The sequence below is a fragment of the Manis javanica genome, chromosome 17, assembly GCF_040802235.1.
Source record: "Manis javanica isolate MJ-LG chromosome 17, MJ_LKY, whole genome shotgun sequence".
NCBI lineage: Eukaryota > Metazoa > Chordata > Mammalia > Pholidota > Manidae > Manis > Manis javanica.
Window position 1 is genome coordinate 4,309,336 of NC_133172.1, and position 26,689 is coordinate 4,336,024.

General features: G+C 49.4%; 1 protein-coding gene across 1 annotated transcript; it reads right to left on the bottom strand.

The window, feature by feature from the left end:
- Positions 1–249: 249 nt before the first annotated feature.
- LOC140847155 (uncharacterized) lies at positions 250–23,743 on the bottom strand. The gene is made up of 8 exons (XM_073226439.1): positions 19,736–23,743; positions 19,305–19,388; positions 18,674–18,778; positions 18,148–18,294; positions 17,532–18,035; positions 13,814–17,349; positions 13,305–13,412; positions 250–304 (listed from the first exon to the last, which is right to left on the bottom strand). The coding sequence occupies exons 2-5, from the start codon at positions 19,386–19,388 to the stop codon at positions 18,006–18,008; spliced, it is 366 nt and encodes a 121-aa protein (XP_073082540.1). The 5' UTR covers positions 19,736–23,743; the 3' UTR covers positions 250–304; positions 13,305–13,412; positions 13,814–17,349; positions 17,532–18,005.
- Positions 23,744–26,689: the final 2,946 nt, after the last annotated feature.

The following is a 26,689-nucleotide window of genomic DNA, read 5'->3' on the forward strand; positions in this document are numbered from 1 at the left end:
CTATAATTTTCAAGCTGACATAATCAATTTTCCTAGACATTAACTACTTTACAAATTGCAGGAAAAGTTTAATAAAGCAGGAATACTATTGGGGATGGTCATTCAAAATACCGAAGATAGCAAAGCACCCACAGAATAACGCACAGCCTGGAGTCAGGCCAGAGAGTAAACTCACTTTCAGAGAGCAGAGGCCTCTGGGAGTTTTGAACATTCCATCTACAGAGAGCCATTACTCATGTGAAATCTGGTATCTTGAAGGGAGTTCTGCTCAAAACATTCTCCGGTTAGAAAGGGCCGGACTGACCTGGTGTGGGTTGAATGAGAGCACAAGTTTTTTGCTGAGTTTTCAAAAATATCAAGTGGGCGTTGACTATTAAAAAATGCATGCTGTATTGGATAAAGATGCATGGATTGGGGGATCGTTAGAAGGTGCATTTATGTGCAGGTGCCAGTTGGGCGCGCTGGCAAGAGGCAGGCTCCGTGGGGCAGCCTCGTGCCTCAGGTAAGGAAACGGCTTCCAGGAAACTTGAGCAGCAGGGGAATGGCGGTTTGAGAGGGTAAGTCATGAATCCATTTCGTTTATTTGGAGCTTTTGAGGTGAGCTCTCCAAGGAAGAAAATGGGTATTTTCTCAATCTTAGGAAATATTTGAATACATCTCTCTCTGTTTACATTCTAGAGCTGAGGTAAGAACTAAGAATTTAAAAATGGAAAAAAAACAGAAGATTTTGACCTAATGATATACATTGAACCTTCAGCTGTAAACATAGTGAAACACATATTTTTAGTCCACATGGAACAGAAATATTTGCCAGATATTAGACCATGAGGCAAGATGTGTCCGTATATGTATACATGTATGTGCATATATTTGTGTATATGTGCGTAAGTCTGCATGTGTGCCTAGATATGCACACATGTATTCATAGAAAATAAGTTGAAGTATGGTTCCATTAATCAATAATACTGGAAACCTGTAAATTAAGAAATGAAGTGGAGTACCTGTTACAATAATAAAACTTTGCTTTAACTTCACAATTCTATTTCATCTGCTATCATGATGCCAGTTGTATAACTGGTTTAAAGTCCATGGAGTGTATTTTTTTATTTTTCTATTTTAATCCTTATATTTTACCTGTATCTCTGGAAAATAAAACCAACTGAATATTATTTAAAAAAGTGTTTGACTTTATTAGTTGGAATTAGTCTTTTATGGTTAATATAAAAGTAGATATACTCGGGATTGAATTCGTGAATCTGTGCTTTTCTATTTTCTTACTCTTCTACTTTAACTTCTTCTGTATCTATTTTCTTTTAAGAAACTGTATTTTGCCCCTTGAGAGGCTGTATAATTACAGGCAACATTATATAGAATGGTTTTATTTTCTACTAATCCTTATATTTTGGTTATATCTCTTGAAAATATATCCAATTGCATTCAGCAAAATATGTTTGACTTTCACAAAATTAGTCTATTTCTTTAATATTATAGTGAATATATTTGGAGTTGGGTTTACAGTTTATGTGTGCTCTTCATCACACCTGTGCTATGCAATTCGTTTTTCGGTCTTAACTTCTTCCATATTGACTTTTAAATAATTCCACTTTGCACCTCTTTTGCCTTGGAAGTTGTATATTCACTATTTCCTAGTTGTTAAGTCACAGCATCTTTTAAAAAACGAATCATGGTGTCGTTATTCAACACACTTCTGCCTGCACAGGAGCACGACACTCCCAAACGAGCAGACTCATTCTCTCCCAACTGTGTTTTATTGTTGACCTGTTTTAAAAGTATTTCCCTAATGGCACAGTAAGTGTCACATGGGAACCCATTTTTGTATAGAACGCCTACATCAATAAACAAATACTGGAAGCACAATGGTAGCTAATATTCTAACAGGTGACAACAGAAATACCTTTTAGCCTGTTGTTTTAAAAAAATTGTATTAGTGGAATAACAGCACTCCGGCGTTTGCTGTTGGCTGTTTTTGTTCTCCATGTTGTCAAATTTTTCAGTGCTGTTGCGTGATTTTTGTGCATTACTCATTATCACCGCTGTACAAGATTCCACTGCTGCTGTTCCCGGGATTAGTTTAGCGTTTGGGGCTGTCAAGAACAGCGCTCATGTACAAATGCTAGAACTTTCTGTCGCGTGTACTATTTTCCGTCGGGTATCGAAATAGCAGAGTAATTGTCGGGCCACAGGTGCTTCTGTTCAGCATTGTGACTCTGAAATATTTTCCAAAAGGGCTTTTGCCCCAATTTTCACACCCACCAGCATCAAATGAGATTCTCGGCTTCTCCACCTTCTGCCGACACAGGGTGATTTCTGTCAGTTTCCTTGTAGTCTTTTGGCTGGGGTGTCATGGTTCCAGGAAGTTACTTTGTTTGCATCTCCTTGATTACTGAGAAAGCTCAACATCTTTTCACATGTTTATTGCCTTTGGAAAACCTCTTTCTGAAGTGCCTTTGGTTTATTTTTCCCTTGGTTTTTCCATTGTGTTGTGGGCAATTGATTTTTTTCCCCCCCGTGTCGTCAGATGCCCTCCCTGGGCTGCTGACCAGCTCCGCTGCAGCAGCGGGGACGCGGGCCACACGGGCCTGCCCTAAAAGCCTATGTGCAGCAGGTCCCTTTACCTGCCCCGGGGACTGCAGCCTAGACTCAGACCTCAGAGACCTGTGCAGGCCTCTTGGCCTCTCAGTGAAACTTCTTGGGGCACCTTACTCAACACCACTTATCAAGGTATTTCCGTTTTGATGTCCCGCCCTGACAAACAGCCTCTGGGAGAAGGCCATGGGTGGTGGTCTTTCTTAAAAATCACCAAGGCGGTCTGAGGGCACGCCAGAGTTCAGAACCCCTTTCTAACACTGATTCTTGAACTTTATCCTGCATATACATCACTGGGGATTCTGCTGGGGAGCCCCACTCAGACGTGACTCGGCAGATCTGGGCCCCCTCCGCAGTGCTGAGCTGGAGAGGACAAGCTTCGATGCAGACACCACATCCCAGCACCCAAACTGACGGTCCCGGGGACGACCTCCCAGCCCTTCCCCGAAGGACCACACGCTTTGCTGCCTTTTGGAAGACAAGAAGACAGAAAGCAGTACTTTCTGAGTCTAACTTGACTCGGGAAGCATGTATTTATTCCTTAACGTGGATCTTAGCGGGCATCCACTCTGCGCCCACATGCGCGTTAGTTAGGGCGCACGGAGCAGGGCTCTGGTGCTATCAGGACGTCACCAGGACCAACTCCCGGCACAGGCTGCATGTTGGGGGGCACAGATGAGGTGCCCCGCCTTCCCGAGCCGGCGCCACAGGGGCAAACGCAGACGAAAGAGACGGGGGCACAAAGGCAGGATGGAGTAGGGGGTCTGGGGCCTTCGGGAAGGTTTATCCTCCTGGGTACGTGTATTTCGGTCATGTGTGAAATGCGGCACTAAGGGACCTCCAGGGAGGGCGGACCAGGTGCTGAAAGGCAGTCGGGCAACACCAGCTCTAACCGGAAAGTCAAATTCTCTCCGCAAACATTAAGCCCTTCGCTGCGCTTTTCCCGTGTGGGTGTCAGGGACTGTGAGCGTCGGCCCGGGACACAGGGGAGGCGGCGGCCCACGCCGGGGTCTCCTCGGAGCACCTCTGGCGCGGGGGCACCTGGCGGTGGGGGCGGGGGCGCAGGCGCGGCCGGGAGAGTCCTGCCCTCTGGGTGGGCTTACGGGGAACCCGGGCAGGAGGTGCTCCTCCGAAGCCAGGCTGACTCAGAACCGGCAGAGGCACCGCGTCTCGGGCGGAGGTTCTGGGACCAGCCGAGCTCCCGAGACGCAGCTGTGTGAGGCCTGAAGCGCGGACAAATGTGGGGGGGCCCCTGCCCGGCTGGCACACCCCACGCACGGTTCCCCAGCTCTGCCCCCTCGTGCCGCGGTGTTAGTCCGGGGAAAGGAAATCCCGGGGCAAAACACCTCTAAACACCGAAATCAGCCAAAGGGAGAAATAAAGTTTAAAATCCGTTTATTGCTTACAAAACTGCAGTCCGGCCCATCTCCCTCTCCTGCTCAAGTAGCAGCAAAACCGGCCCTCCCCACCCCTCTCAGTACAGGTAAGCCCTCCTTGCCCAGGTAAATTACCCACTGATATGGAGATGAACTTCTCCACCGCTGAGCAATGATGCAAATGCACTAAAGCCATACTTCCTTCCACCACTGAACGCCTATTGATATGCAGATGTACTAAAGCCAGGCGAGATATCCGGGAAATGTTACAATTTTACCCACACGCGGCCACCACCACACCTTCCCAGGGCTGGGCATTGTAAACACGGCATGTCTGGGGTGGAGGGGCTGCAGAGGGGGGGAACTGTGCCCCCGTTCTGGGCACCCAGGGGTCTGGAGATACCTCGAGTCTCCCACGTGAACACCTCATCGGGATGGCCTTGCACGTGTGGACTTTGGGAGGATGCCCTTAGGAACGCGAGTGACTGGGTGCATCTGCGTGGGTCACAGCGCGTGAACACGCGCATTGGTGACGGGGAGTTCATGTGTTGTGAAGCATGGGGGTGTATGTGGCTGCATGTCTGAGTGGGCGGGTGTGCATGTGTGTTTGCAGCTGTCAGGGACAGTCCGGTTCGGGGACACAGGAAGTCAGGGGGGGGAAGGCATTCATCGAAGCGAGGGTCAGGGAAGGACATCAGAACGGTAAAGGAAGTTCCCCGAGCAGCTCCTCAGCGTGGGGCGCGACCCCTGCTAGCTCCCTAAGCCAGGGTCCCCTGGCGTGCAGCCTCTGCCTGGATCTGCACCCCTGGGGACTGAGTCCCCACCACCCCAGGCTTTGGGGGAGCCGCAGAGCACTGGGTGGGGGGAGACTGCGTTCTGCGAACTTCCTGTAGGTAAAGAAGGGAGACCCTCAGGCAGGTGACTGAAGAGCATGACAGTGAACCGCGGCCCCCGGCCACCCAGGCGGCGGTACCTTGCAAGCCCAGGTCTGAGCTCCGAGCAGCCCCTCCCTGCGTGTCCGGGAGAGGACAGGGGGAAGGCCGAAGCCGGAACGCGGAGGACTGGGGTGACAGAGCGAAGTAATAAGACACTCACTCCCGGAAAGGCGCAGAGACAAGGCGTTTCAGTGAGGAGCTTATTGAAGGCAAAAGGGGCACTTGGAGAAGGGGGGTGCGGGTGCCCTGGAGAAGAGGCGCCCCTGAAAGGTCGGGAAAAGGTGAAAAGGATACGCACCTAGAAAGTGCGGGCGACCCCAGAGTGAGGAGCGCCCCGAAAGGCTGGGAGTTCCCCCATTTAAGGATTCTTTAGGAACGTGACTAAGGGCTGGGGGTGCACACTTATTAGGAGATCTTTGAATACTTAGAATTAACAACACAAGGAACTTCCTGCCCTGACTTCCCCCTGGGATCCCTGCGTCTGGGTCTGGCGCATATCAAACGGCCTGCCGGCCAGCCCCCAGGGCGGGCTGAGCTATTGTCTGTTTGCTAAAGAGTAGGTTAAGAATCTTACATTTTTAACTTCCTGGGTATTAAAATAGTCTTTAAGCTGGAATCCTTCCAGTCTTTCACTAGGTTGTTTACAGCTGGGCCTGCATGATTAACACACTAAAGACACGGGCTATGCTGAGGGACTTTCCTTTATCTGGGAAATATTCAAACATTCCAGGCCAAGTTGCTCTTGGCTTTTTGAGCTTTAATTGAATAATTTTGGGACTTCTCTTTTCCACCCCACTCATATATATTTTCCTGCCTAACACAGCCGAGGACACGCTGTAAATGTGTGTGCATGTGGTGAGGGTCATTCACAGCACAGCGCTAACCCTTGATCTGGTAACTGGGGGACTGGGTAGTGGACCCGGATCCAACATTGGATTTGTTTGTTGGGAGATCCAAAGGATCGATCTGAACCCACGTTTTATACAAAACAAAAGCAAACAAGGCTTATCACTCGATATGAAGGAAAAAAATAATGTGGAAGTTTCTGGTAGCGATTCAGTGCTCTTGCATTGAGGAAGGAATTTTGACTTCTCTGATAAATAAAGGAATTGCAGGATCTGCCTGTTAACCATCTTATTCCAGTGTTTTTGTGAGAGATAATTTTATCTTTCATGGATACTGTGTCCTGTTTAGGCTTCCTATATTTACTGGAGGTAGGGGGAAAGGTCAATATTCATAAGTTATGTTTTGCTAGAAAATTCCCATATCACCTGCACTTCCAAATTGGCTCTGAGTTGCACAAAAACGTCCGGTGGTTTCTAATGTAAATGACTATCATCATGTTTCCAGGTATCTCTTTGAAAATCCTTCTCAGGTACTCTGGCTAACTTTCTCTGCTCATTAATGAAGGATGGTGCAGCTCAGCGGTCTGAATATTAGGAAACAACTCACTTTTTGGTACAAAAGCTTCTCAGGGAAGCAGAAAATCCAGTGGCATACAGGAGCTTCATTCCCAGACCCCCAGGTGTCAGACCCCGGTATTTCCCTGCTGCCTCCCTCTGAGCCCTGGGGCTGCCGCCAGAGATCAAGGAGAAGAGTTTTTCCTAAACGTGTAAAATATCACTGACAGAACAATCTACAATATGGATCGTAAATTAATTTCCTTCTACAACAGTGTTTCTCTGAGAAAGAGTATACAATAATCAATATGCCAAACATAAGTCATTTATCAGAAATTTGTTAAAACAACATGTTATGCAAGAAAGAATTATGTAAAATGTTTTGAAATTGGCTTAGGTTAAGCTTTCAGTCCCATGTCTGAACTGCAGAGATTTCAGTGTGAAAAAAAAGTTTATGCATATCATCAAGTTGAGAGATCAAAGAATTGTTTAGCTTCACCACCTCAGAGATTTCCTCCTACTGTCAAAACAAACATTTATAATGAATTTGGAAAAAGCCTCCTTCGTTGCTCATACAACACCAGAAAACACACAGGAGAGAAGATCCTTCCGAGTGCAGTGAATGCCAGAAGGCTTTCAGCCAATGCTTCGTCCTCAGCGATCAGGGTGTCCTTCTGAGCAGAGACCTTACACATGCGACCAGTATAGCAGAGCCAGTTCTCAACTCTCACAAACATGAGAACATTTATACCAGGGAAAAATATATGAATGTAATGCATGTGGCAAGGATTTCACCATAGGTTCACACCTCTGGAGTCATAAGAGATTGCCTGCTGGAGAGAAGTTTCGCAAATGTCCTGAATGTAGCAAAGCCTTTAGGCAACATAAGACCTCAGAATTCACCATTTAATTATCAGATATATTTCTCACTGGCGAGAAACTGTACAAACGAAATGAGTGGGCAAAGCTTTTACTGAGCAATCAAAACTTAACAGCAGAGAATCCATAGTGGAGAGAAACCTTAAAAATGTAATAAATCTGGCAAAGCCTTTATCTGATTCTCAAACCTCACAAAACATCAGAATATACATCGTGAAGAGAAACCACACAAATGTAATTAATGTTTGCAGTAAGGCTTTTATCAAACATGCACACCTTTGGGGTCAGTAAGAAATCATACGGATCAGAAACCACACATATATATTGAATGAGGCATGGCCTTCAGGTGAAAGTCTAGCCTCAAGATTCACAGAATTCACACTGGAGGGAAGCCTTACAAATATCATGAATGTGGCAAAGCTTTTGCCTTATGTTCAAAACTTACTCAGTGTAAGAGAATTCAACTGGAAATAAAACTTACAAATGTAAGGAATGTGCCAAAGCCTTTACTAGCAGTTCAAATCTTACTCAACATAAAAGAAACCAGGCTGCAGAGAAACCATATAAACATAATGTATGTGGCACAGCCTTTTGTCAAAGTTCAGACTTTAAAATTCACTGGAGAATTAACATTCTGTCATTCTCAATCACTCCTGGTCTCCTGGACCCTGGAAACCTCTAATCTGCCTCTGTCTCTCTGGATTTGCCCATGTTGGATATTTCATATGGACTATATACTTGAAATCTTCCAGGGGAGTAAGTTATAACCGTCCTCATCAAAACAAAAAATAAAGTCAGATGATGGCTATGTTTCTTAGGTTGGTGATGTTCATTATTATACAATTCACACGTACATCAAACCATCAGATTCCATACCTTCAATATGTACAATTTGTCAATTATATTTCAATAACGCTAGAAAAACAAAACAAAAAAATATCAGAGGTCAATATCAGAGCAAATTTTCCCTTAGTCTTTCTGTGTTCTGTTGAGTCTTCGGTAGTGTGGTTAGAGGCACACCCACGCTGGGGAGGGCAACCTACTTGATTCAGTCTCCCCATTCAAATGTTAATTCCATCCACAAACACCCTTGCAGACACACACAGAATGATGTTTAACCAAATATGGGCACCCCAGGACATGGGTGGTTGGCAGAAAATATGTTACCATTTAACATAAATAACCAATAAAATATGAAATGGTCCCTGAGTATTATTCCCATGTAAACAAGACCAAGCCTGATCAGGGAGAGGGGTGCCTGTCGCCTACCCTGTGTGACACAGAGCCCATCGTGCCACGTTGAGAATGGGCTGTGTGGCAATGGGGGTAGAGTAGGTCCAGAGGAGAAGTCTGAGTCTTGCCAGAGTGACTTCCTGGAAGAGCTGCCACTTCCTGAACTGCAACCTGCAGACATCCTATCACGGGACGTGATCAGCCCCCTTCCTTATTTCCAGGTGGTCTGCACTCACAAACGTAACCACCTGAGCTTCTGACCAACTTGCTCTCTAGATCAGAGGTTCCCAGGACCTCCTCCTTGGGTTTGATCAATTTGCTAGAGTGGCTCATAGAATTTAGGAAAACGGTTTACTTACTAGACTAGGGATTTACTAAGAAAGGATACCGCCTGACAGAAGAGCTGTGTAGGGCAAAGTATGCGGCAGGGAGTCCAGAGCTTTCACACTTTCCAGGCTTGGGAAGCCGCCCAAATCCTGAGAATTCTGTTTCCAGTGAGGCCAAGGCAGCCCTTCCCCTTTCCCTTCCGGCAATTGGTGGAAACATTCAAGCCCAGTCCTCTGACAGGAGGCCCACAGTCTCTTTCTGGCATTAATAACAGGCCTTAGGAGCGTGCGCTGGCAGCCCTGTGAGGGCAACTGGCCCGGGGTGTCAGCGACAGCAGGCGGGCTACTGCAAAGCAGCTTCCTACCTGAAGCCTTCCCCTAGCTGTAATTTTTTAAAGGGATTTATTGACCAAGTGCAGTTAATCCCGTCGTAACTGTTAACTACTGCCAGCTCCTCGGGGGCCTCGTGGTGGGATGGGGCTCTGGAGTATCATTGATTCACTGCATCATCTTTCCTTTGCTTGCTGCAAAGAGCTTTATCGTTTCCATTTGGTCCATGGCTAAGGCTCCAGGGTGGTGAAAAAGCTGCCCGGTGGCTGCAGGGAGAGGCTCAGACTTGAGCCCTGATGCCAGGGGGAGGCCCAAGGCGCCCCTCATGGGCTGCTGGCTCCTAGCTGTGCTTGAGGGTGAGCCTTCCCAGGAGGGATTCTCCGGGCCCGCCTAGCCTGGGGGCCGGCCGGTCAGGAGGTCACCCACTTGCCTGAGTCTCACCTCCCCATCTAGGAAGGGGCTCTCCAGGAAGCCACAGAGATGGGGTCCACACAGCCAGGACCCAGAGCATTCAGATCCAGACCAGCCGGCCTCGGGTTCTTCTCCAGGCCCATGGAGGTTGGTGTGGCAGGAAATCAGCCACTCTCATCTGTTCACATATTGTTGGTCCGACGAGGCAGAGCAGAGGGGTGACCTGGAGTCCGCAGGGCCCACCAGCACTGAGACCTTCCTGCCCAGCCCTCACCCGAAGGACAATTGCTCTCTGTGCTGCAGATTCGTATTTTGTATGTGTTAGTTGGACGATGAAATTTGGGAAACAAAAGAACACAGGTAAGTCCATATGAGAGTCAAATATTAAGCAAGGACAACACAAGGTTGGTCTCCACGGGCAGAGCGCCCAGAATTCATTCAGAGCCAGCAGGACTGGCATTTGCAACAGAGAGAAGCTGGGATTGTATTGCCATGTGTTTGGAGCTACAATATTTTATCTTAGAATACTTTTCTGAATGGCATTGACATTGAAGATATGCATGGGTGACCTTGCAGGTTAAAATCCACTGATTTTACTTGCTGTGCCCTCTTAAGTACAAGTAACAATATTCCCCAGGGTGGCTGTGCTGGGGTACAGAGGGAGGAGGCATCCTAAAAAGTGCCTTCAGTCCTGGCATCACATGCCTCAGATGCTTGGCAGATGGCACTGCCTTCTTCCCACTAGTTTATCGCGTCATCTCCCCAGCAATCACTGCGGTTGTCCTAAAGGAAACCTGAAGTGAGCTCCCCAAATGGATCCACTATTTATATATTAAGAGCCCTAGGGAACTTTTCATGTTTGTATTAAAAAGAAGTCATCAACAATCAAAACTACATATAGCGTCAGTTCATACGGGTCTTGACTTACATCCTGAAAACTAAAAATACAAACAAACCTGAGATCCCAAATTTTAAATGTGTCCCGTGGGAACTTACACACCTCGTCCCAGATCTCCATCCTGGGAATTTTCTCCCGCTTTCCCTGCCTAATTGCATTTCTCCCCCTTTCATCTGCATGAATTACGTTATTTTGGTAAGAATCATAGAATGCAGGCATCTTACTGTCCCAAAATATAAATTGGATCGGCACAAATGATGAATATAATGAGATAGGTTCAAAAACCAAGAACTTAAAACAGCAGCTCTACCGAGAGATCACGAACGCTCCAGAGCAAGGGGAAGAGGGTGGGGCTGCAAGAAGGAAATCACCTCCTCCTGTGCGCCTCCGAGAATGACCCAGAACAACTAAAGGTCGGGGGGACCGAGAGGCGCTGTCCAGGGACCAAGGGTCAGGGACCAACGCCCAGCATGGGGAGCAAGCAGGAGGAACACCACGTGCAGAGCGCCTCCCGGAGGCCCTAGGGGTTCTGGCCCCACATCCGGCACCCCTGCCCTGGCTCCAAACACCTGCTGGGCGCGTCTCCCAAGGGCTGGAAACTGCCACCACTCTTAGGGGGCTCCAACACCCCGCCTGAGGCCGCAGTTTGAGAAACACAGGCCATACTGGAAGGAAATTTGTGGACCAGTTCTGGGGATCTGTAGGAACTTTCTCTGGGAGTGGAAGTGCCCTTGGGAATGGAGGTTGTGACTCTCTCCATCTACCCCGCTAGCACCCCTCAGCGCCCTCCTGCGTTCCCATGTGGATCCCACCTGCTTACCCTGGCGGCCTCCCTCCCAAGGGCTCCCACCCGGCCACGCCCAGCAGGCAGCCTCTGCCAGGACCAGTACCCAGGCAAAGGGACCCCTGCCCTGGGGGCCCTGGGGGCGGGGTTGACGGCAGCCGGGCCCGCCAGCGTGTCTGCTGCAGCCGTGTTTGAACTTTAAGTGACCATGAACCATATAAGCAATTTATAATGTAAATGCATATAATAAAAACAGCTCAGTTACCTGCGAGATGTCAAGTATTAGTAAATTATTGTTGTTATTCTTAGACCTTTTCATTTGCGTCAAATTCTAGACTTTAAAGTTACCCAAGAAGTATTTTCTCAGTGTTCTAGCTCCTTACCATTCAGTGACCTGCAGACCCATGACTTTGGCATCACCAGGACTTGTTAAACTGTGGCGCCGTGGCCCCTTCCCAGAACTCCTGGAACAAGGGTCTGCATTTTAGTAAGATCCCAGTGGAACCTTGTACACATTAAAACTTGCTCACCTGCATGTCCAACTAACCCTGGCATTTCCTCATCTGACAGATGTAGAACATGTTGTCTAGGCCACAAAGAGAACTCAGTACTATATATGTGCACAAGTGAGATTTCTTATCTATGCGAGAGAAGGTTCCTAAGTGGTACATTGTGTCTTCCCAAATTACTTCTTCCCAATAATATCTGCAGGGGTTTGGTGAATCTCATGTTATCCTCTTTCCATCAGAGCCTAGGACAGCATTAAAAAGCATGTTCTGGTCTCAAATATATCTTGGGGGTCACTCAGATCACTTACCTCAACTAGAACCCACAACTCTTAAGAGCTGAGAAATTGAGGGTGGGAAATGAACAATGCTCCTCTGGCCGTCGTAGGGGGAAATGTGTTTTTCACACTCAGGCTTATGGCCACGGAATTCCGGTGTGAACGGGAGCTGTGGGCCAGCTCAGCAGTACTCATACAGGGATGTGATAACGGACAGCCTCAGGAATCTGGCAGAACTTCCCTCCAGAAACCCTGACCCAAAGCTGAGCACACATTTGAACGTCCCTAGAGTAACGTCGACGCGAGCAGTTCAGCTTGAATTCATCTCCCGCTGTGTGTTCGGGGGTGCAGGGCCCTTGTGGAGGAGGCAGCCTGGGGACGCGGACCTCACCGCCTTGTGGTGGTGGACATTATGAATGTCCTCACTGTGTGGAACCATGAACTTTTGAACTGGGCCAAACAGAAAATGTTCCAGGCCCTGTGGCATGAACACCTACAACCTGCTGCAGTGACAGACTTCTGCTCAGTTCTAGCCATGGTGGCCACCTGTGTTGGACCAAGATTATTTTTCTGCCCCCAACACCAGTCAAAATTCTCTGCAAACAACATTCCTTTTCAGTCCTTAAAAACCCCTGAGTTTTGCCCCTGGTGGGATGCTATTTGGGTTGCTCCCCAAATCTGTGGGCCCCAAACTGCAATTCCTTGATCCCACATAAACACTTCTGCTTAATTATGGCCTCCTGAGAACTTTAGGTTGACAGTTGCTTTTTATTCTTCCTGATTCTGGACAGAATTTCCCCAAAAATCAAATAAAGGGGGAAGATAGGTTAGTGAAATGTGTTATCTTAACGCATCCCCTCTAAAGTTTTTAGCTTTTACTGCCTGTTCACCAATAACACGGAGAGTTTCATAATCCCTCTGTCCACATAAATAAGGAAAAGCTGTGTTTTCCACCTCTGTGATTCTCTCCTGTCTGCCTCCTTCACTATAGGGACAGAGCACTTCACCTCTACAGACCGGTCACCAGCTGCGCGGCCGTTTGCCCCACCCCAACAGCGAGTCTCGGACACCGGCAGGCTATCCAAGAATTCAACTCAGTTTGGACACTACCTACCCAGAGACGGCACCAGATTCCGCAGCTGAAGGCTCAGTCCCACGAGACTGTCCCCCTTGCGCCCCTCCCCACCAGACCCTTCCAACCAACCTCAAGCCCAGGTTACCCCGTGTGTCTGATGCATGGGCTACAGATCAGAGATTCCCAGTTCCCCCCCTCACCCCATTTAGGTTCCATTAACTTGCCAGAGCAGAAGACCTCAGAACTCAGAAAAACATCTGCCTTACCTTTTCCACTCTATTGAAGACGACGCATCGCCCTTCCGCGCTGACGTGTTCACCAGCCTGCGAGCTCTCTGAACGCCGCACACCCAGGACGCATGGAGGCTTCCACACCTGGGCATGATCAGTCATTACCTCCATTTCAGCCCCTCGCCTCTCTCCAGAGGATGGAGGGTGGGGCTGAGAACTCCAGGCTTCTGATCCTGGCTGGGTCTTCCCGGTGACCAGCCCCCACCCAGGAGCCCACCCAGAGCCACCTCCTTAGAACAAGCCATGCCCCTGGGGTGCTCTTAGCAGTTAGGAAATTAAAGGCGTTTTAGAAGCTCTGTGCTGGGAGCCAGAGGCAGGGACAGTCTGTGTATTTTCTATTACCTCTTATTCCACCTCAAGCCAAGCCCAATAAATGAAAAGCCCTGGAGGTAGGAACCAGCTGTCACAGTTTTTAAACGCACCAAGTTATTCTCACGTGCAAATCGTGAACTTGCAATGTGAGTGCTTATTGCACTTTAACCTACATGTGAAACACCTGGAATTGTTCTTCGGTGCCCAGGCACTAGGTCAGGAGGGCTGGCTTGGGCCCGAGGGTTTGCATTTCATACAAGCTGCAGGTCCGTGGATTACACTGCATGTATCAGGTCCTCTTTATGCAGGTAAATAAAACTGGATGAAGAAGAGTAAATTGACCTGAGGTGACAGGGACAAAATAAAACACCTTTAATATGCGTTGTATTTCAGAGAATTTTATTAATGTTGAAAGAAACTAATCAAACGCTACATCGGTGCTTCATTAACAAAACGTACGAGGTTAAGAGAATATTCCCCATTCCCCACGGCACAGACTTTCCACTGAAACACAGAGTCAAAAATCCCACTCTCAGGAGAGGGCACTGAAGGGGCCGACCCTCCCCGCAGTCATAAGTAGGCCTTTTTCCCAGTTTCCCAAGCTTCAGTCATTTCCTCACCCAAACACACAGATTTCAGAGCTTTCTATTGACACAACAGTGCAAGTGGCTTCCTCGTGCTGACTCAGTTTCTTGCACGCTTGTATCTAATGTACAAAGGTCTGCGGATGACAACTTCATAGGCTCCACTTTCAACACACATTTATGTCATTCACAGGCAGCGTCTGCCCCGCGACCCCCAGTGCCATCTGCGGCCCGGCGTGCGCACAGGCGCCTCCTGGGGACGGGCGCACTCGGCGGACACGCGGCTCCTGGGCCTCCCCGAGTCCGCCTGTCAGTCACTTCCCCCTCTCTCGGTTGGGGGGGACACACACACAGTCGCTCTCTTCGGAGGAGGAAGGAACCTTCGCTGGGACCCGGGGGGCGCGGTGCACCTGGCCCTCGGCATGCGCTCCGCGCGGGGCCCCTGACCAGCGGCTGCGCCCTTCTCTGGAGGGAGGGGGGGGGCAGCTGGAGGCCCGGAGGGGACACTCGCCTGGGCGGCGGGGGTCGGGGGCCCTGTGGGCCTGGCCCGCGCCCAGGCGCGGTGAGCGGGGTGGCGCCAGGAGGCCACGGCTGGGCATCGGGGCTGGCCTTTCCGGTCAGTGGGGGTGCCTGTTCGGACTGAGGACAGGAACACGGGGAGAAGTGAAGAGCCCGGCCAGCCCGCAGAGCAGCTGCCCGAGAACTCGGCCGCGGGGCCGGGCAGAGGCTGAATCCTGCCTGCGTTGGGGAGTCCTGGCAAGCCTGGCTGGGGGCCTGGGGAAACCTCCCACCTGCTGCCCGGGCGCCCCTGCTGGGTGCTCCCGCGGCAGGCCGTGGGCCGGGCTTCGAGGCTCCACCAGGCGCCCGCTTGTGCCCGGGGGCCCCGGACGCCGTGCAAGGTGCGCTTCTGCCCGGCGGGCTGGGGAGCGTCGCGGGAGGGGGCATCGGGCTGCCGGCCGGGCCGGGAGCGGCACGCGACAGCGGCTCTTCAGAGCCGGGCGGGATGAGCCAGCGAGGCCCGCCGGGTGCCCCTGGGCAGTGCCGGAGCTTTGTCGAGAGCCGCGTGGGACAGGGCGGCCTCCCGTGAGGTGTCCTGACAGGGGGCCGGCCTGTGTGGCCTGGCGGGCTGCCGTGGGAGAAGGAACCTCTTACCAGACGCCTCAGGGGTCACTGACATCCCGCAAATGTGAAAATAACAAGCAACTTGGAAGAAAGGGAATAGGGCAGGCCAGTACAACCAACCGGGTGCAGTAACAGAAGACGAGACCCTCCTCTACGTCAGAAGGAAGACGATGAGCCAGACGACACATACGAAATTGAATTTCAGAGGCAGGCGGGTGGCCAGCGCACGCCTACGAGGTGGTCAGGGGAAAGCTTCACAGCCTCGGTCTGATTTATTCTATCACATACGACGATAAGAACTTTCCTGATTTTGTTGGTTGTTAAGATCAAGAGGAAAAACATTTCCCTAGGCAGCACGGAGAGTATAAATGGCAAATAACCTTTGGAACAGCAATTTGGGAGTATTGACAAAAATTTAAAAGAATGCCTCGTTTTGATGTAATCACAGAAAGCAAGGGACCAAACACTTCACACGGACACAGAGATGTCTCCACTAGACTTTGCAGGGCAAACTAGCAAAGGAAAAAAACTCAAGAAACTAGAATATGGAAAGCACACAGCTAAACAGGACCCCACGGGTGGGCCTGGGCTCTAACCTGTCCTGCCCTCTGAGAAGCCCCGAAGGGGAGTCCTAAGGACCCAGAGCGCGGGGCGGAGGAGCAAGCGGCCGGGCCCACCCTCAGACAGGCGTGCGTCCGGGGGCTCTGCCTCTTCTCTTGGGGTGCCCCAGGGAATCTGGGGGGCAGAACTTTTCCCTGCTGCTCTCCTTGCCTGTAGGACAAGTCATGTTCACTGCCAGACGCCCCGGACCTTCTCGTCCACACCAGTGACTGCGACCCAAGGACACTCCCGGAGCCCAGGCCCCGTCCTGGCCGTGGGTGGAGGGGGCACTGAGGCCTCTGCGGACTTTGCACAAGCACCTCACAGGCAGCCCCCCTTCCCTGCCATGGTCTCAGCATTTAATGCCACTGTTTGGGCTCACTGCTTCCCTGCCTGCCACAGGCAAGCCCCCCACGATATTCCCTGGCCCTTCCTGCTGCATGATGCTCAGGACCAGAGTGAGCGCTGAGCATGCGCCCCGCAGAGCATGGGTCTCCTGGCCCCCGGCTCGGTCTCCCCGTCTGTCCTGAGTGGCTGCACAGGGCATGAGGAGGCAAGACCCGGTCCCATCCCAACCCGCCATTCCTCACCTGGGAACTGGCTCCTTCTCTCTGGCGTGCTTGTACAAGGAGCCTAGAGTCCGGAGGTCCTGCGGCTTTCTGGTGGCCAGGTTCTCCTTCCTACGGGAGCCCAAGGGCTGGGGGCAGTGGCCCCGGCCCAGCACTTCATGGGGCATCGCCTGCTGCTGGCTTTGTGGCCAGAGAACCCACAGTTCTTGCCCTTGGCCTGTGGGGGTGGGGTTGGGGGTGGTGGCAGGCGGGTGGGCAGTGAGTCAGTAGAAATCAGGGTGGTGTTGGCAGGTCAGGACAAGGACAGACATCCGGCGTCGAGCATGGGTTTGCGGGACAGGGCTTAGAACCGGTGGCCCATTGGCTGCCTGGACATTTAAGAATCACGGCCCTGCCCAGAGCCCACTTTAGAAAGTGACCTGAGAGGAAGGAATTAGCCCCTGAAGGTGATAGTCAGGGACTGGATTCGAACACAGAACCAACAGCAAGCTGCACATGCACATGCCGAGGCTGCTCCCAATCCCCAGGGGGGACCCCACCACCCAGGCCAGCCTCGGACCGTGAGCGCGCGTGGGGCACAGTCGCTGCGTTTCCCATGCGAGGTCCAGTCTCTGGGGGCCGTGCTGACCCCCCGGGGTCTTGAACCATCGTCGCCCCCCCTGCCCCGGTGTCCTCCTCCTCCGGTGAGCGAGCCCTCGGCCCCACTGGCCCCTGCGGCTCCTCGGGGTCTGGGCTCCGGGTCTCTGGGGCCGAGGCCGTGCGCCGTGACCTGCCGCCCGCCTCACGCCCCTGGGCTTCTGGTGCTTCTCCCTCGGGGACCAATTGTTGGATTTCCTAGTCGTGCCAAAGGACGAAAAAAAGCGTGTGGACACACAGACAGTAGCCCCCCACACCCCTGCTGCTCCGAGTGCACGGGCGCCCACTCCCCGCGCAGGCGCCCCCACAGCGGCGCGGTCTTCTCATAAACAGATGCCCCGTTCGGTGTCATTCTGCGGCCTTTTCCCGTCACTACTCACTCCGGGACGGGACACGTCCTGCGAAGAGACTGCCTCGTATATCGGTGGGGAAGTGGGGAAGTGAGGTGCCCATCCGAGGGAGCCTGGACTGCGGCGGTCAGGGCTTCTGTGCGGTTCCTGCCTGGAATGTCGGTGTGACTTGGGCCCGTGCTCCAGGTTTCCGTCCTGCCATTCCCTCCGAGCTTAAAGCATCTCCCAGTATTTATCAAGGCTGATACCCAAGCAGCCAATAGCTGCTGATTCTTTTCCCACCTATCTCCAGGAAACTCACCCTTATCACAGAACATCTTACTGCAAAGCCGTGCCGGTTCCTTGGACAAAGCTTTGCCAGCATTCGATATGAAGCACTGAACACCTGTGCGATTTCATACGTGACCCCCGTAACCACATGCCGATTTCAACAGAGGCACGCACAAAGCCACACAGGAGAGAGCCACCTGAGGGTGTCCGTGCAAGCTCGCTATGGGTGCAAATTCACACCGGGCAGCTCACAAACGAAAGCCTCTGTGATGGTGAGGGACACGTGCATCAGGGGCATGTTCAGGCAGAAATGAACGGCCCCCACCTGTGCCCCACAGGGAGTCCCTGCCCGCATGACGCCCAGACATGGTCCAACCTCTGGTGCTGGACTCCGTGTCTTTGACAGCTGATGTTTCTTGTTTAAGACACAGCAGGCAGCTGGATCCTCTCCTGGCATCAAGGGAAACCAGAGCATCACCTCCACAGAAGTGACAACTACCCCTTCCTCGGTCATCAGGTCAATCTAATGGAGGAAACAGAGTCAAGGGGTCTGCATGCAGGAAGACGCCTTGGGGTGACAGGATAAACCAGCTCCCAATTTCTGGCGCCCATAATCTTTCCTCCAGTCCCACGGGGAGTTGGGTGATGACCTCCAAGTGGCACCAAGGGTGACAGCCCCATGTTTAGGGAGTGCTGGGGGCCCCCCAGGGTAGCCGAGGGCCACAGCTGCCCACACCCTGTCCCTCTGACCACCACGTGTCCATGTAAGTGGTCGGCGTCCATACCGCAAATCACTGAATTTCAACCCTGGTCGTGGGAGGGCCTGTCTCAGCTCTGATGCTAGACTGGAGTCCACCTCAGTCCTGCCCGCGTCCCCTCGTCCCAGCACGGCCCGTACTCACATCTCTCTGTGGAATCCCAAGCTGCTTGAAGAATAGTTTCCCCTGTTCCATTGGAAGCCTGTTGGGGTCCATCAGTGTTGGTCCTGTCCCAGGGGTTCTGTTGACCTGTGGGCGGTGGAAAATAAAACCACTGAGTCCTGCACATGCCTGCAATCCGGCACAAGCAGGGTGCAGTCAGTGCCCAGCTCTCCTGCCCGCCCATCACTCCCTTGCACTGTCATTCAAACTCCTCGTACATACCCTTCTACTAGTAACATGGTATCAGTGAGTGAGAATAAGGTGAAGACTTTTTAGTTTCTCCACTAGATGTAACATGTTTTATTTATATACAAAATGCAGTTTCCTTACTTAGAGTCCTTACATCAAATGCCATAAAATACTTGGGAAAAGTGATCACATAATTGGTCTCAAAGAAAATTCACTAAGTTACAAAACTGGCTATCTTACAACCTATCGTCCCTTTTTGTCATAATTTAATAAAATTAGCTATAACCACATTATTTAACTTCTTCACAATAGTGTTTTATAAACTATGAAATACATACCCAGAAATTCATGAAATCAGATTCCTTAAAATCAAAAATGACTTTAACAGGGAAATCATAAAGAAAATAACAGCTAAAGAACTTACATCAAAGCTTAGGAGCAGAGAGAAACCCGGGTTCAAGGGGAACTCCTTGATCCAAGCAGGCCCGTCAAAACAGGAACCGTTCATCTTAAGAAATCAGAGGCAGAGAGGCAAAAGGGAAATAAAGGATCAAAAAGTTGGCATTTGTTAGTCAAATATAGATAGGATCTATTGGAAAACTGAATAGAATATAACAGGAAAACATGATTCTCTGAAAACAGCAATACAACACATTTTACCACATTTTATTAGGGGGAAAAAAGACAACTTTGCTGTATACACAGAAAGGGCCAGGGAATGTCAGTTCTAGTCCTGGGCCAAACATATTTGAAAATCTAGAATACAGTGTGCTTTCCTCTTCAAATTGTAAATGACCAGAATCGAGTCGTGAGGAAGCGTTTCCGAATCACAGGTTAAGGTAGAAAAAGTCTTACCTCCGCGTCGGACTGAGAGCTCTACAGCCAGGACGCTGCTCTAGGTTGTTTCGGGCTTGGGGTCCCGAAGCCCAGCCAGCCCCAAACAAGCTCTCGTGAGTACACCGGGAGAAAAGAGATGTTCGTAAACCACTTACTGATTTTTAAAGGCTCTCGGTCGAAGGCACCAGGGCCCCATAACTGCTCACCCGCCACCCAACACAAACCAGGGGCTGGGTGGCCATTCTTTGGAAATTTGGCCCTTCATCTAAACATTAACATTTTCAAAGTATTTTTTGAATCAGGCTCTGTGCTATAAAATCGTATTAAACGGTTAACTCACCCTTGTCCCAACACCTAAACCAGCCCTCTTTCTGTTTCTTCCCATTTCTCTTGAGACATAAACCGAGGTCCCAAACAGCAATGGAAACTGACCTGTGGTTTTGCTGCTTGTCTGGAGCCGCTCAGGAGATGTGGACGCTGGGCAAAGTCCACTGGAGACGGAGGGGCCTTCAGGGTGGTGGTGGAGCCCACTGGGGACACGGTCCCTTCTGCTGGACTTCATACCGCCTCCCGTCCCTGGGGCTTCCCTCCTGCCAACTCGGTCGGCCCGGCCGAATCCTACGTCACCCAGCGGTCCCCTTCCCTCCCACCGGACGGACTGTGTTGCTGCTCCCTGGCTTCGTCTTCTCTCCTCTGGGTGCATCTGAAACAACGCACTCTGATTTGGTCTTTAAATCACCAAGGATTTTTAAAAGATTCACATACAACGTTAACACTATGTACTATGTGAAAATATTTATACGTATGCTGCCAGTGGTGAAGGTTGTGCAGGTATGGGGGTGGGTGGGGATGGGGGGCATATGAAAAATCTCTGATCCTTGTGCTGTATTGTTGTGAGCCAGAAACGGCTCTAAAATATAAAGCCTATGCCTTATAAAGATTCAGGCATAGGCCACTATGCCGGCTGATTCATTCTGCATCGTGCCCGGGATGGGATGACTCAGCGTCCCCCTGGCAAGGGGCTCAGCAGCACCCAGGGCTTTGCCTGGAGGACGGCCTGGCTCACTGTGCCTCAGGGGCAGGGGTCACCCAGACGCTCCGCTTACCCACAGAATCAGAGCCCACGTCTGATGCTGAAAACACCAGGTCCAGGCAACAGATTCCATGACAGCACAGGAGGATCTTGCTCTGCAGCCCCCAGGGGACCTGGAAGCCAGCAGGCATCAGGAGGGGAGGGAGCAGCCAGAGACTGAGAGGAATACAGAGAGGATTTGGGGGTTGAGGAAGGGGTGTAGCCTCACCTCTTAACAGAGACTAAAGGATGAAGAAGGAGTCAGGTGGTGTTCCCAGAATTCTCAGAGAGGTACGGGTAGGTGGGATCCATATTCAGGTGGGTTTCTTACCTATGTGCGTCCTCTCTTTTAGGACAAAGGGCAGGGGAGAGAGAGGCCTCTTCTGCTCATCAAAGCCCTCCTGCAGGTGGCATGGGCAGGGGCATACTGATGCATGTCTCAGAGCTCAGGTGTGACTTCTAAAAATAATCTTCTCTGAGGAAGCTCAGAGAATCAGGAGATGAGACCGGCAGGAAGAGCTAACGGCTGGCTTTCCAGTAACCGTCCCATCCTCGGTGGATCACTATGTTCTCTCTCCCTCTAAAAGCACCATATTTTTAGACCTTGAAAACCTTACTTCTCTACCTCTGATGTTCCTGCCTAATGAGTTGTTTTTTTTTTTTTTTGAGAGGGCATCTCTCATATTTATTGATCAAATGGTTGTTAACAATTATAAAATTCTGTATAGGGGACTCAATGCACAATCATTAATCAACCCCAAGCCTAATTCTCAACAGTCTCCAATCTTCTGAAGCAGAACGAACAAGTTCTTACATGGTGAACAAGTTCTTACATAGTGAATAAGTTCTTACATGGTGAACAGTGCAAGGGCAGTCATCACAGAAACTTTCGGTTTTGATCACGCATCATGAACTATAAACAATCAAGTCAGATATGATCATTCATTTGATTTTTATACTTGATTTATATGTGGATCCCACATTTCTCATTTTTTTTTTTAATGAAATGCTGAAGTCCTGCCTAATGAGTTTTTAAAACTACTTGGTTCCTTTGATTCCTGTTTGAGTGAAAGGTGGCTCACTTGAACAATAAAAGTAGATTGTTTTTGTGGTTTGATGCACCCTAAGGCAAAAAGCCTTTAGAATGATTTCCAGTATATAGTAAATGTTAAGGTTTTTTGGTTTTCCTCTTTTCAAAATAATTTTAAACCCTACTATTTCTCTACACTGTCTTGATTACAAAGTCTCAATCTCTCGGTTCCCTGTCACTCATTCTCTGTGTGCACCACGGAGAGGTGACACCGGAATCAGTAGAGAGCTTCTGAAAATGAAGACTCTTGGGCCCCACCCAACGTTGATCACAACAAAAGTCTGCGTTTCACAAGACCTCCAGGTCATTGTTGTGTACGAGAAAGTTTGAAAAGTGCATTTCTAAATCCCAGATGGTGATAGATGATAATCTATGCTGCTTCCATGTCTAATGTCTTCTGCTCCCCAGAAATATATTGGCAGTTTTTTAATGGATCTCACATTATCATCTTTCTATCAGTGTCCAAGACTAAATTAGAGGATATTCTTTTCTCAAAATTAATTTATTGAAGCAGATCGCCCATGTCAACTAACAATTCTTACAACCCTCTCCGTATCTTGGGATAAATTAAGAACTCTCCTCTGTGTTCTCATTTCGGAAAACACTGCCCTTCATTATTTTATGTTGATATGAAATTCTCTCAGGAGGCATGGGAATGCTTGGACTCCGTTTCCAACGGAAGGGGAAACACTTTTTGGATTTTGTGCTTGAGGGCTCTGCCACGCAGAGACCTACGGGCGTCAGGACAGAAGCCCTGACTCAAACCCCCACGCGGCACCGAGTGCATCTCTAGAAGGTGTTCGAATCTCTCCTGAGGTTCCCTGTCTCAGTTGTACCTCCACTGCAGTTTAATTGATTTGTAAAGTGGGAAAACGTAGAGGTGAGGATCAGTGTATATTGGCAACCAACTCGCCTTGGGTCTTCTTTGTTTTACCCAAATTCTGATTTTTTAAAATAATTCCTGTAAGCAGTTGAGAAATAGAGGGGGGTGCACCACCCCACATAGGAAGTATAAAATTGTCTCTGTAAGGCATAAATTCCAGCTTCAACTCAGCCACAAATCTAAAACAAAACTAGGTATATATATATATGATTCAAAGAACACAGCAATCTAGCTTACTTAGTATAGCATGAAGGTTGAATGCACTCTTGCAACCAGATTCGGGTCCACACTTGGCTCTAAATAGGATATGAATTTAGACAAATCCCATATCCTCTCTATGTTCTCCTCTTTAAAATGAAAGTAATAATAGTGATGCCTCAGGCTTGTTAAAGAAAGTTACCATATATATGACATTCATAAGTGATTCATACATTCTAAGTAGTCTTCAAAGGTTATACATTCAACTCTTAAAAGTCTTAATAAAAGAATGACTTTAGATTGTTCTCTTTTTAAGCTTTATTGATCTATAGTTAATACAACAAAAATTGCACATATTTAATGTATACATTTTGATAAGTTTGGAAATATGCGAACCTCATGATACCACCACCCCAGTCAAAGTACTGAACATATCCGTCACTTCCCAAAATTTCCTTGTGTTCCTCTACGTGTGTGTGTGTGTGCTTGTGGTAAGAACACTTGGCATGAAATATATCCTCTTATCATATTTTCAAGTACACAATACCCATACTTTTTTTATTTTTTTATTTTTATTAAGGTATGATTGATATACACTCTTATGAAGGTTTCACCTGAAAAAACAATGTGGTTACTGCATTTACCCATGTTATCGAGTCCCCACCCCCACCCCAATGCAGTCACTGTCCATCAGTGCAGTAAGACGCCACAGACCCACTATGTGCCTTCTCTGAGCTACACTGTTCTCCCCATGATCCCCCACACCATGTGCACTAAACATAATACCCCTCAGTCCCTTTCTCCCTCCCTCCCCACCCGCCCTCCCACACCCCTCCCTTTGGTAACCACTAGTCCCTTCTTGGAGTCTCTGAGTCTGCTGCCATTTTGTTCGTTCAGTTTTGCTTCATTGTTATACTCCACAAATGAGGGAAATCATTTGGCATTTATCTTTCTTCGCCTGTCTGATTTCACTGAGCATAATGTCCTCCAGCTCCATCCATGTTGTTGCAAATGGTAGGATTTGTTTCTTTCTTATGGCTGAATAGACAATACCCATACTCTTAATTATAAGTTATATTGTATAGCAGATCTCTACAATTTATCCTTCTTGCATCACTGAGACTGTACATATTGAACAATACCTCCCCATCCCCCCTTCTTCCCCCCCCCACCGCACCTGGCAACCACCATTCTACTCTCTGCTTCCATGAGCTTGACTATTTTAGATTCCTCATGTAAGTGGAATCATACAGTATTTTCCTTCTGTGACTGTCTGAAATAAGTGAAATAACTTACCATAATGCCCTCTATGTTAATCTACGGAGGATTTCCTTCTTTTTGAATTTTGAACACTATTCCATTGTATGTATATGCCACATTTTCTTAATCCATTCATTAATCAACGGGCATTTGAATTATTTCCATATCTTGGCTATCATGAATAATGCTTTAATGAATCTGTGCATCTAGGTATCTCTTTGAGATCGTGATTTCATTTCTTGGATCTAGGCCAAAAACGGAATTGCTAGATCATAGGATAGGTCTATTATAATTTTTGAGGAACTTCAAAACTATTTTCCATAGTGGCTGCAATACTCTACATTCCTACCAACAGTGGAGAAGAGCTCCCATTTTTCCAAATCCTTGCCAACACTTGTCTTCTGTGTTTTGGGGGTAGTGGCCATCCTAGCAGATGTGACTTCCCATCTCACTGTAGTTTCAATCTGCATTTCCCTGATGATTAATAAAATCGAGGTCCTTTTTCTATACTTTTGACCATTTATTTGTATGTCCCTTGGAGAACTATCAACTTAAGAATGTTGCCCATTTAATAATGCGAGTGTTTAATAATGTAGATAACCGAAAAATAAATAAATAATCTTAAAAAATCAGGAACTCTGCCCATTTGTTAATTGGGTTATCAGGTGGGTTCTCTTACTGAGTCGTAGGGAGAACCGTACGTATTTTGGAGATTAGCCCCTTATCAGACGGGCCGTGTACGGTTTCCTCCTCCGGTTCCGTGGGTTGCCTTTCACTTCGGTGGCTGGTCCCGTTGCTCTGCAGCAGCTTCTTGGTTTGATACAGTCCAATGTGTCCTTTCTTTTTGTCGCTTCTGCTGTTGGTATCAAATCCAGGAACATCATTGCCAAGACCGGCGTCAAGAAGCTTCCCTCCTATGTTATCCTGAAGGAGTTGTACAGTTTTAGGTCTTACATTGAAGTCTTCGATCCATTTTGGGTTGGTCTCCGTGTAAGCTGTGACAGAGGGCCCTGTTTCATTCCTGTACGTGTGGATTTCCGACTTCGCCAACACCGCGCCCAGGGAGACCCTAAGGGTGGGTGGGGACGGCTGCATTTCAGCCGACATGATACACGGAGCTCCTACGTCATGGTTCCGTGTGGGGCACTGGTTCAGTGACTGGGACCCGGAAGGACGGCCTCCAGGGATCTGGGCCCAGGGACGATCATCCTGATGCAGACCATGGCTGGGATCTTGGGGAATTTCTCTTTTCTTTGCTACTATTTCTTCCTCCACTTCACTGGGTGCAGGTGAAGGCCCGCAGGGGTGACTGTGAAGCGCCCGGCTGTGCCAACTCCAGAGCCCTCCTCTGTACAGGAATCGGTCCCCCGACAATGGCAGCTTTGGGGTGGAGCCACTTCGGGGTGACCATGGATGCAAACTCCTTGTCTGTGCCCACAGAGCAGACAGGAACGTGTCCGCGGGCACCATCCGTCTCCGGAGTGTCCACCAGGTGGGCACCGCTGGCCGTGGGAGCTCCAGCAGGCAGGGCTTGGTGGGAAGGCCCCCGAGCACGGTGACTGCTCCACATCCCCGCACGGAATCCTCTGCCCGCCGACGAGGATCTTCTCCCGTGTGTGCGACAGGAGAATGTGGTGATTTGGGCACCTTGATGGAGAAGGACTTGGGACACTGCTCAGGGGTGATCGATGCTGGAACCACACCGTCGTCCATGCGGCACCTGATCATCTCCTGATGTGTCGTGTCCGGGCCTCGGGCTCGGGCCCAGCAGCACCACGGTTTCCATCCTGTATCGGCACAAGCAGAGGGCCCAGCGCCTCTCCCAGGTCCGCTGCTGAGTCCAGAGACACCCAGAGCGTCTGTGTCCCGGGGAGCACATTCGTGTCGTTTCCACCCCCTCCTCCAGCTCCCACACCCGCAGCTCCTGTTAACCGTCTGGTGGCCAGTGAGCCGCTCGGCCTTAGTGCGCATCCCTGACTGCCAGCCCCCCTTCGTTCCCACGAGCCACAACTCCAGTGCGCCCAGGTTCGGCTTTGCCTGGATGAGAAATACAAAAGTCCCCAAAACACATCCTAAATATCTAAGTTGTATGTTTCTGCAGAGCGTTCAGCTGTGTAACTCATTCCCTGAATGGCAAGCATAATTATGCAACAATCACATCACAAGAGAGTGGTGTGCAAGACGAGAGAGCTTTTGTCCTCATTATAAACAATAAATAGTAATAGTAAATGCAACTTAAATATCATGGAATTACTATCAAAATACTTATATAATTGAAATTTTATTTTCACTTCCAGTGGGGTAGTTCAGAGCCTATGCAACAAAAAATTGCTCCATACAGAGTTTGTGGTGAAGTCTTTGAGTGTGTATAACTTTTAACTGGACATATTACATATACACAGGAATTAGGCATGGAATTGTTGGAAAAATTACAAGAGAAAGAAACATGCAAGACGGCTATTCAGGAAA